This window comes from Maniola jurtina, chromosome 14 (genome assembly GCF_905333055.1).
Source record: "Maniola jurtina chromosome 14, ilManJurt1.1, whole genome shotgun sequence".
NCBI classification, from domain to species: domain Eukaryota; kingdom Metazoa; phylum Arthropoda; class Insecta; order Lepidoptera; family Nymphalidae; genus Maniola; species Maniola jurtina.
This window is the reverse complement of record NC_060042.1, coordinates 4,801,863-4,813,908: the sequence shown is the minus strand read 5'-3', so window position 1 is coordinate 4,813,908 and position 12,046 is coordinate 4,801,863. Positions and strand designations below refer to the sequence as shown.

Here is a 12,046-nt window from a genome sequence, read left to right as displayed (position 1 = left end):
GGTCTACATTTCCTGAGGATGCTCTGTCGGGGCGAAATGTGCGATGAGTGGTTTTGGGATCTGTGGGGTGCTGTGTGGTACCATGTAGTTTTGTCCGGTTTAGCGGATTATAGCAAATTAAGCTTTTGGTTCCTTGTATACCATGGACTTCCGCAAAGTAGCGCCTGCTTCTATACAACATTTACCGTCATGTTCGCAGCCGACGTACCTATGGCTATCAGTCTGCATGACACGTAGACTTGTCATGTACACTGAGGACTAATTCGCACGAGAGCTTTTTTAACGTCCGTTAAAAAAGCGATTTGAACACTTTTTTAACGGACGTTAAAAAAGCGTTCAAATAGAACACATGCATTCTCAAGTATTTGTTCACACGACAACGCTTTTTAAACGCGTACAGCGTTAATACCCGCCAACGCCGGGTTTTAACGTAACGCTTTTATAACGCTCGTGCGAATGGCTGATAGCCATACACTGTCCAATTTACCGAAAGCTCACCGCTTCAAGTCCGTTGCAAACTTGATGGTAAGCTTGAGCGTGTATGGCCAGTGCAGTGTAGGAAAGATTTTATACGTATACCTTGTGTGTTGTTGTATCGTTTTCAGGAAACCATTAACAGCGGTGCATTATTTCCGAGCAAACAAATTGCTCAGACTAAAGTACTTGGTACAGTTCTATCGCAAGACCTCAGCTGAGCTTACAAATAATTTAACAACGCTGCAGGTAGGTGCTATACACACATTACGAATAAGCAAGTTTCTAGCTACACCACATTATGTTCACTCATTTGTGCATACGATGCTATTTGCGCGTTATGGTCAAAATACCTACATAAATATCTACTAAGTACATTGTGCTCTACATTTTGAAATTTTTTAAACCTCATTCCAAAATTATTTTAAACCTTTCACCTGATGGAAGTGAATTTTTAGGGTTCCGTACCTCAAAAGGAAAAACGGAACCCTTATAGGATCACTTTGTTGTCTGTCTGTCTGTCGGTCCGTCCGTCCGTCCATCCGTCGTGTCTGTCAAGAAACCCATAGGGTACTTCCCGTTGACCTAGAATCATGAAATTTGGCAGGTAGGTAGGCAAGTACAGGAATAATTCTGAAAACCCCGAATTTGTGGTTACATCAATAAAAAAATTAAAATGTGTTTCAATTTTCAAAGTAAGATAACTATACCAAGTGGGGTACCAAGTCTGACTCGCATTTGGCCGGTTTTTATTTTTTTATTTTAGTGGAATTTGAAATGATATATTACATACAACTAAGAATATTTAGACGGAGCGGAATCGAGTTTCTTTGATAACACACACATTGAAATTGGTATACTGAAAGTAAGACACGGAGGAATATCAAAAGAAGCGGAAATGCTGACGCCTTTATGCTAAAGCAAATAAAGCTTACTTTGAGTCCTTATCAAGAAAAACTCTGCGCCTCGGTTCCACTCCTTTCTGCACGTGTGCGTTTCGCCTAACAATTGATTGTTTTAAAATTTTAACGTAAAACTTTGCTATCACCTTGCCTATAGATACGGCAGTAACTACTTAGGTATGTGATAATAATAATTATTTCATACCAAACATTATTTTAAACTAAATAATTACATGTTATTTAGTTTAAAATTTCGTTATACCTATTTATCATACATCAGATAAATGTACATTGTATTATAGCGTAGGTGTCGCAAATTCTTACCGCCGTGGTTAACCAAATTCCCGTTGCGGTTTAGGGGCTGTAATCCAGCACAATCTCACACCAAATTACATACGTTTATACCTACATGTACCTATATAAGCCTTGTATCATGGAAGCGATGCTACCGTACTAAGTAAATTAGCTAATTAAAAGCCTGTGCTATTCCGAACCTCGTAATTAGATTTAGGCGTAAAAGTTTATTTATATCTAAATCAAATGAGTGAAAAGGTTAGACAGCCTTAAGAGAGAGAGCCAGACCTTTGTTATTTTATAAAAGCTGAAAGATTCTCTGTGTATTGTATGAAGTTTGGATCATGGTAGCCTTGGGAGGTAACAGGTAACAAAGGTATAAAAAAATCTAACGTCATAGTATAAAGTCTATTTTTTTTTAATTAATGATTTTAATTCATATTACCGGATTTCAGTCTGCAATGACCATCTTAATTGTCGTCCTGCTGTTACATACTTTTACTTGCATTTGGCTTTTGACACTACTAGCTTTATCGCCTTACAATATTATTAGGACGCTGAAAATGCACTTGATAGACGAGTAAGTTTTTGATTAAATTAAACTTTAAGGAACGTAATTTTAGTTAATTTTAAAGCTGGTCTCTGATAGGCAAAGGCCTGCCTTCGATTTCTCTGAAATCAACTCAAAAGAGACACTGAATAAGGATTCGATACCTCCTCAATTTTCCTACGAGTAAAAATGTATCGCACCAAATCGTTGATAATGAGCGTTTAGACAGAAAAAAATGCCCACAATTCATCTGGCATAGATTCAAGGCACATGATTATTACCCAGTTACATGGCTGAACAATTTGAATTGAAACAACAAGTGGCCAAGTTAATCATTGGGGAAATAGCCAGTCAATGACCAAGACAATTTACTCTTTCAGTGACTTGCCTCTACGACTATGGGATTACACCAGCTCTTTTTATGTAGTAGTTGCAGTCCTGACTTCTACGGGTGGTGACGAATTCCTAGTGGACGATATACCTTCTAAGATCATCTTGGCTATATGCCTCATTTGTGGGAAAATGTTGGCAGCCACTGTAATAGCTACATCCATGCAAGTCGCATATTCAGCTAGATACGCTTTGAACACGTATGAAAAAGCTACATGGGAGCTCATTGATGTTTTGAAAAATCAGGGTCTGTCAAGTGAGCTTTTAGTTCTTGTACTTGGTAAATGGTAAATGAAAATGGAATGTATAATGGAACCCAGTATAGTTTGAAATATGATTTTATAATATAAACATAGCGAGTAAAGGGGTCTCCTAAGAGTAAAGTGATTAAAGGAATAAGGAACCATTTTCAACTGGTTTTCAATTATTCGAAACAAAGTTCATTTCCCGTTTGGCTTATTGTTTTTAACCTCCGGCCCAAAAAGAGGGGTGTTATAAGTTTGACGTGTGTATCTGTCTGTGGCATCGTAGCTCCTAAACTAATGAACCGATTTTGATTTAGTTTTTTTGTTTGAAAGGTGGCTTGATCGATAGTGTTCTTAGATATAATCTAAGAAAATCGGTTCAGCCGTTTGAAAATTATCAGCTCTTTTCTAGTTACTGTAACCTTCACTTGTCGGGGGTGTTATAAATTTTTAATTTACACTTGTTAAGTTTAAAATTTCAACAAGAATCAGACCAGATAGACGTAAGAATTGATTCTTCAAATTGGCACTATTCTAGTACATATATACCAAAAGGGACCTTTAAACTAATTCCTCTTGGACCAATTCAAACAGCTTTATGGCTTAAAAGTAGATGTCTCAGGCAAATAAACAGTAGACATGTTACGAAACGGCTTTGCAAAACGGCTCTTCAGAGGGCACCTAGAACATTTGTCTTTTCACGGATCATTAAAAGTAACGTTTTCTAAGTAATAAAAAAGACGCATTGTTCAAGGTTACCAACTAATGAAATTTTGGAATTACGTTCAAATGCTGTGGGTTACTGAAAGAGGCCGTCAGGTAAGTTTGACTAAGTACATAGTTTAGTTAACAACAGAAATTATTGCAAGTGTTTTTCTTGCAAATTATATATTATATAAGGTAATGGAGAATATACTAATGAAGTTACATGGTATACCCAAACGACTTCTTGGTACTACGCACTAGACGAATCATTCAGAAAAAATATCTCATGTTTTCGCTTACAAATAATATGATGTCTAGTTGCATGCTAATTTTGACGGCTTCATATAGCAGTTTTGTTTGAAATAGCACTTCTATAGAATTTAATTCGATGACATAACCTGACTCTGCTAAAAACTTTTTATTTTAAGTAACTGAAGTTTGGCGCGCCTAGTACAAAATTATTTTCAGAGAATGTTCAGAGATACAAAATATGTCTTGAGTTAAACAGGGTTGTGTATTTATGTGTATTTATCTACAAACTAAATTTAGTACTAAAGTTACACTTGACTTACGTAATAAATAAAATGAGTACTCTATTATAATATAAGATTTTAATATTTCGTCTAGTTACCAGCTTTGCTCCCTCAAACGCCGTACGTGCTCCGCTGTGACCTGATGTCGGCCATGTTTGGCCAACATTTGCGCAATTGTTTTATTTTCGCGGAAACCGGCGAGCCTTTCCTACGTCAGCTTAGCGCGTTGCTGGATTACTCCATCTATTTTCCAGGTAAAATGTTTATATGGTTTGTGTTTATATTAGTAGCGTAATGTAGATAAATAGGTCACATTACTCTCAAATCCTCTTTTGACCTTCTTTTCTGGCTAATACTGTAGTATATCGTATGAATATATTTTTACCAGGCGTATTTTTGGTGGTATTAAAAATAAACAAAACAAATAATATCATTGCCACAGTAACAGAAAACATTTCGAATAGGTATATTATGAGACTAGAATTGCTGATATTATTATTAAATAGGAAGTATAACTATTAAGCGAATAGCGAAACGTAACCTACATAAAAAAGGAAAAATACATACCTAATAACTACTTACAAATAATATTATTTTATGAACAAAATATAATTTGATTTGAGAATTGGGTATTATATCCAATCTATACATATAATAAAATTGTAGAAAAGTGGTGTCTGTACAATGGAAATATATAAAAAAAAGAAGCAGGGGTTGTTATTATATCGATGCCGAACCCGAAATTGTAATTAATTTTTTTTTGTCTGTTTGTCTGTTTGTCTGTGTGTTTGTGCACGCTAATATCAGAAACAGCTTATTCGATTTAGATACGGTTTTCACTAATATATTGTAGTAAGCTTCACTTAACATTTAATGTTTATTTCATGTCAATCGGTTTATAAATAAAAAAGTTATGTCAATTTAAAGAATCACGGCGAACATTTTTAACGTACAGAGTACGTACTACACGCCTCGCGCCTGAGCGTCCGTGGCTATAATATAAAGCGCGCTGAGAGCTATTCCACGCAAACGAAGTCGCGGGCACAGCTAGTATATAATAATAACAATAACAATATAGACACACGTAATATTTCTAAATACATTATATGCTAAAAATTCGCAAATTTCTTTGCTTCACAAACAAACAAAAAATAGGTACGTACTCATATAATAATTATAAAATATATATTGTGAATAATAATATACTTATGTCTTTATATAAAACTCTAATCTCCTCCATCTGTCTGAGACTCGACCCTTGACTCTATGATAACAATCTGTAAGCAACATAAAAAGGCACTCAAATATGAAACTAAAAAAAATATTAGAATGGTGAAAGGAGATCATTATTTTTGGGCCTTTTCTGAAAGTGCCGGCCAACGAAAAAAAATGGTACGGATCGTTAGAACTAGCCATTTGGAGTAATAGTTAATATGGCAGAAAAGTTGTAGGATTGCTCTGAGCCAAGTTATCGAAGGTCGAAGATTCGTCATTTTCATACATTTTATTGATTTCTAAAAGTGCTGGGAAACATAAAATAATGTTAGATATTGCTAGAACTAATGATTTGAAGCAATTGTCATTATGACCCGAAGGCTGTGGGGCCATTATATGTCGTGTTATACAAGTTATACAAAAAATTAATATACTTTGTATAATTAATTGTAACCGATTTTATGATTTTGTTACTGTTCTGATTGTTTTATACGAATTTGAATACACGTACAATTATTTTGACTCCCACGAAGTGCTGGATCAGCTGCAATGTGGACAAAATTCGTTTATACATACCTGGATTGTATGCGGCCTTGTAATACTAGGTGATCTCATGCAGCCATCTCCCAAACTTCTGCCACTGGGATATCTCCGGCGAGCTCTGTGATGAATGCACCATTTGGTTATACGTACTGTTCACCATAGTAACTACGGGCTTGCTTCAGTCGATAGCTGCCCAAAGCAACCTGCGTCGATTCTTCTGTGAATCTAGGAAAGTCATTGAACGGAGGATGTCGGCTTCCATAGCCTGGAAATGAGCTCTTCTTACATTATAATTATTGTGTGTGATAACAAGTTCTGCTAAACTGTTTTGCGCATTGACCAGTTCATGGATTTTGTCAAGGAAATCACGTCTGTAGTATACGTTATTGTCTATCAAAACATGATAGCTGTTTAGCGACCGCGACCGAGATGTAACCGCGATCCTGAAATAATCGATCACGTTACTTAATGCCCGGTCACTCTGATCAATCCTGAGCAAACGAAAATCTTTTTATAAAGCAATTGTTCATCACTTCCACCATCAAGCGGCAAATGGTAACAAGCTTAGATTTATTGGTTTGGTCAGTAATTAGCTGGGTTTCATTTAAATGTTTTGTTTCTAGCATTTGTGTCACATAACCGCATGCCTCAAGAAAGAAAGGCTATCTATAAAGGGCATGTACAGACAGATACAGGCATGTACATATATCTTCAGAAAAGCACTAATTACTTTTTTAAGTGAAAATCATACCCTAACCACAAGTTCCGAAACCACTAAAAACCTTTATATTTGTTGCGATGGAACAATACACGCTGCAGCAACTTACAATGCCTAGATTTTAAATGATATAGAAGATTTTTACTGGATTTTTATCTTAGTCCATGGTTTTAGAGATACCATAAACAATCTTGAGGTAATCTTTCTTTCTTGAGGTGTGCGTTTATGTGGCACAAATGCCAGTAACAAAACATCAGTAAAAACCCAGCTAACTACTGACGAAGCCAATAAATCTAGACTTTTTACCATTTGCTGCTGGATAATGTAAATGATTATCGACCGCTTTGGAAGAGATTTTTGTTTACTTAGGGTTATTCAGGATTTGTAACCGGACATTAAGTAACATGATCGATTATTTCAGGATTTTGTCACCATTGCTGAACGGCTATCATGTTCTGATAGACAACAACGTGCATGCACGTGATTTTCTTGACGTAATCCATGAACGGCCAGTGAGCAAAACAGTTCAGCAGCACTTGTTATCACAAACAATATGTAATTATAATAGAAGGAGAGCTCATTTCCAGGCTATGGAAGCCAACATCCTCCGTTCAATGACTTTCCTAGATTCACAGAAGAATTGACGCAGGTTGCTTTGGGCAGCTATCGACTGAAGCAAGCCCGTAGCTACTATGGTGAACAGTACGTATAACCAAATGGTGCATTCATCACAGAGCTCGCCGGAGATATCCCAATTCCCAGTGGCAGAAGTTTGGGAGATGGCTGGATGAGATCACCTAGTATTAAAAGGCCGCATACAATCCAGGTATGTATAAACGAATTTTGTCCACATTGCAGCTGATCCAGCACTTCGTGGAAGTCAAAATAATTGTACGTGTATTCAAATTCGTATAAAACAATCAGAACAGTAACAAAATCATAAAATCGGTTACAATTAATTATACAAAGTATATTAATTTTTTGTATAACTTGTATAACACGACATATAATGGCCCCACAGCCTTCGGGTCATAATGACAATTGCTTCAAATCATTAGTTCTAGCAATATCTAACATTATTTTATGTTTCCCAGCACTTTTAGAAATCAATAAAATGTATGAAAATGACGAATCTTCGACCTTGTATAACTTGGCTCAGAGCAATCCTACAACTTTTCTGCCATATTAACTATTACTCCAAATGGCTAGTTCTAACGATCCGTACCATTTTTTTTCGTTGGCCGGCACTTTCAGAAAAGGCCCAAAAATGTATGGAGCTAGAATGATCTCCTTTTCCAAGACTATATAAAACCTTTTTCCATAGACATATTTAAATATGTACTTACCTATAACTGTTTTGAACGCAAAGTGAGCTGAGAAAGTGTTTGAGGAACATTTTTTTCCATTTATTAACGCTAAAGTACGTTCAATCTTGATACCCCGTCATGAAGTTGATAAATAGAGAAAAATGTGCTAGTTAATTGAGTCATACATCTTTGTCAACGCAATGGAGATACGGGCAACAGGTGAAGTTTTCCACTATAATATGCATAGAGTATACTTTCCTATCCAATTACAAGTCCCTAATTTTATACTTACTATAAGCTTTGTGCATTGCCTCATGAATTTTATACCTAGTTGTCTAAAATTTGCCGCACAGCCCAAATGCTATTTCTGAAGCTCTGAACTCTGACCTAACATTTGCCATGCAGATTGCGGAATTGCTAGTGCACCATTAAACTAGTATGAGGTGTTAATAAGTAATCTTATTATACGTCATTTTCTTCATCTAATTTAATAATATTCTATTTATTTTGTTTATTGACAAAGGTAAGCGTTACAGCCGTTTATTGGCTTGGCTTCATTCTAGTAAGTTTCTTCATGAGGTTCTATTGCTGGATTATTATTAGATTTATGTTGATTTATTTTGTGTCCAGACTAACCATAATACCTTCTATCTTATGATTTGTTAACGATGGACACTGTTCTGAAGTACGTATATACCTTACGTGTCTAAAGAACTTCCAGATATACCTATTAGCTGTTGACAGTGAAACTAGCATGCACTGCATCAGGTATTAGGTAATGACGCGGTGGCATCATCAGTGTGACCCGAGTCACACTGGTGATGTCTGTATCAACAGTGACTGCACATGAGAATCCTGTTTATATTTTCGGTATCCTCATCATCATCAGCCTGTGGACATCCACTGTTGGACATAGACCTTCCCTATAGAGCACCACCACACCCGAGCCTCAGCCTTCCTCATCCAGCCACTTCCCGCCAGCCGCTTTATATCGTCGGTATCATGCTAGAGTTAAAAAACTGCGGTGTTTCTGGTGATAGTGAAACTCGCATGCATTGGGTGGCATCGGGTAGTGTAGCGGTGGTATCAGTGCGACCCGATCGCACTAAAACTGCATATGAGCTGCTGGGTCCTGGTGATGTGTTCGGTATCATGCAAGGGTTTAACAGCTGTGTTTCTCATTGATTTTAGGAAATTACATAATAGTAGCTGGTGATAGTGAAACTCGCATGCATTGGGTGGCATCGGGTAGTGTAGCGGTGGTATCAGTGCGACCCGATCGCACTAAAACTGCATATGAGCTGCTGGGTCCTGGTGATGTGTTCGGTATCATGCAAGGGTTTAACAGCTGTGTTTCTCATTGATTTTAGGAAATTACATAATAGTAGCTGGTGATAGTGAAACTCGCATGCATTGGGTGGCATCGGGTAGTGTAGCGGTGGTATCAGTGCGACCCGATCGCACTAAAACTGCATATGAGCTGCTGGGTCCTGGTGATGTGTTCGGTATCATGCAAGGGTTTAACAGCTGTGTTTCTCATTGATTTTAGGAAATTACATAATAGTAGCTGGTGATAGTGAAACTCGCATGCATTGGGTGGCATCGGGTAGTGTCGCGGTGGTATCAGTGCGACCCGATCTTACAGAGACTACACATGAGCTGCTGGGACCTGGTGATGTGTTCGGTATCATGCAGGGGTTAAACCGTGGAGTCCCTCATTGCTTCTCTTACCGAGCCGAAAATAAGGTAATTTTTTCTCAAGTTATAATTCAGTTATTAATAATAGTTGTTCGTTGGTAGTAATGTATGTTATTACACAAGAGCTACAAGCTACGAATATTAATTTTATTTAGATTTGTATTTAAATACAAGGGATGCCCGCGGCTTCGCCCACCTGGTTCTCAATTTTTTTTAATCCCGTAGGAACTCTTTGATTTTCCGGGATAAAAGTAACCTATGTCCTTCCCCGTGATGTATCCCAAGTCTGTACCTTTTGTTAAAATCAGTTCAGCGGTTGGGCCGTGAAAAGGTAGCAGACAGACACACTTTCACATTTATAATACTAAATACTAAATTTGTATTAGTATTAGTATGGATAAACTTGTCAATGACAACGATAAATGATAATAATTTTATGAATGACAAAGCTTGAAAAGAGAAACCGGTAACTGCCCCAAGCGAACTGATTCGAAAATACTTCACCAAAAGTTCACCTTTAATTGTTAGGTAAATAGGAAATCATGTATTTCCCGGGTAAGGAGGTCATGCCTTGAGGCTTGTAGTATAGTTTGTACTTCCAATTAGCCTTTGGCCAACCAAAGATGACCCGTGTTATTTATTGACCGGTAAACGAAAACTCAAGAGAGCGAATATTTTATTGGTTATTATTAATCTTTAATAGGTATTTTTAATCCGTAATCGCATTGATCATTAGTATTATTACTAACCACACTATATACAGTGTTAACCGTGTACTAAGGTTTGCATATTTAGTTTTTTAACCTATTGTGATGTATTTATGATGTGAATGGAGTGTTAACTATGATATTGGTAAGTTTGAAAGGGGCGTGTATAGCCTGCAAAACTGTGTTAGATTTATTATTTTGTGTTTATCCTGTGTGTGTTACCGGGACATAAACTGTGTATATATTTAATATTTGATAATAAAGACATTTTTCAAACAAACAAAAAACACTATATACAGACATACTACAGGTTCTACCTGGGTTTTTGGTGGTTTGAAATTTTTTTTTACTTTTGGGAATGTTTACTTCGAAAGCGCGATTTATAGAAGCGTGCGATTTTGCGTGAACACTCATAGTAGCACAGCTACTAGGTACCTAGATACTTTTGATACTGTGCAAACGCGCTTAAGACGGATGTGACGGGTCTATCCGTGAAATTCAAATTTTATTTGGTTTTTCGTAATTTGTAAACTAATACGACAAAGTAGGCTGACATTCTATTTGCGACTAATGAGGAGAGAATATCATGCGGGGCGCTGCCGCGACGCGCAGTTCAGTTGCAGTATCAGTTCAAGTGCGTGGGAACCTTAACAGTATCATCCCCACCTATTTATATAAAAATCTTTACTTGAAAGCGTCCAGTTTAAGAAATTAGCTCTAGTATCGACTGTAACTCACAAATTAGTCTATACTAGAGCTAATTTCTTAAACTGGACCTTATCAAGTAAAGATTTTTATATAAACACGTGGAAATGATACTGCCATTGTCGCAACTAGAATGCCGTAAGCATACTTTGTCGTATTAGTTTACAAATTGCGAAATTTTTAATTTCGCGGGCAGACTTTAGTAGCAAAGAAAAAACACATCAATAATAGTAGCAAAGAAAATCTTTTCCCAATTCTCAGTCTGATTTTTCCGACATTGTTTTTTCAGGTGGGCATCCTCACACTGAGCTTAGATTCTTGGATCAACATCTTGCCATACTTTCCAGAAGCAGGGAAACTCATTTCGGAAAGATCGGAAATTCTGTTCACACAAATATGAAGATAAAATTGAGTATCACTATTTATCATTAAATCATACCTATAGATTAACTAGTATTTTATTATAATTTTATTGTTTGCAACTAAGATGTTATAATTATTAAAATAGCTAATGAATTTTCTTGTTTTCATTAAATGAAGAGGTTAAATGGACAGGTTGATAGTCGACACGCACGATTCGGTTGATTTTTAATATCACAAATTTTCAATACCTATTTAAAACTAGATGATGGCCGCAGCTTCGCCCGCGTGGATGGGTCAGGTCCCCTGCAGCATCAGGATTGAGGAGTTGGAATCCAATTTTTTATGGGAAAATGTCGCAAAGTTATATCGGTGTATATATAGGTAGAAAAACACAACTCCTCCATTTTTGAAAGGCGGTAAAAAAGTAGCCTTTGTTTCTCCTTGGTTAATTCTCTACTTGTCTGTGAAAGTCTTGTCAAAATATGTTCAGCTATTCCGAAGATTTGCCCGATAGATAATTCGAAAGCACTTATGGCCTTTCTATCTATCTTATCTATATTTCCATCTATATCTAAATGTAGGTAAGTAGTTGAATCTTTCTACATATTTCTATTTTATTAAGGAATCAACTCAATCGGAACGTCATTGTAGTTCAATCAATACGTGAATGCAACTTGTTCCGGTTTAACCTGGATTT

General features: G+C 36.6%; 1 protein-coding gene across 1 annotated transcript in view; it reads left to right on the top strand.

Annotated features, from left to right (window-relative positions):
• Positions 1 to 11,467, top strand: part of LOC123871756 — a 47,309-nt gene extending 35,842 nt beyond the window's left edge. The window contains exons 40-46 of the mRNA XM_045915704.1: positions 606 to 723; positions 2,126 to 2,250; positions 2,601 to 2,866; positions 3,610 to 3,674; positions 4,188 to 4,347; positions 9,426 to 9,622; positions 11,276 to 11,467. Of these exons, the coding sequence (XP_045771660.1) occupies positions 606 to 723; positions 2,126 to 2,250; positions 2,601 to 2,866; positions 3,610 to 3,674; positions 4,188 to 4,347; positions 9,426 to 9,622; positions 11,276 to 11,386 (1,042 nt within the window). The 3' untranslated portion in view covers positions 11,387 to 11,467. The remainder of the gene's footprint in view (positions 1 to 605; positions 724 to 2,125; positions 2,251 to 2,600; positions 2,867 to 3,609; positions 3,675 to 4,187; positions 4,348 to 9,425; positions 9,623 to 11,275) is intronic.
• Positions 11,468 to 12,046: the final 579 nt, after the last annotated feature.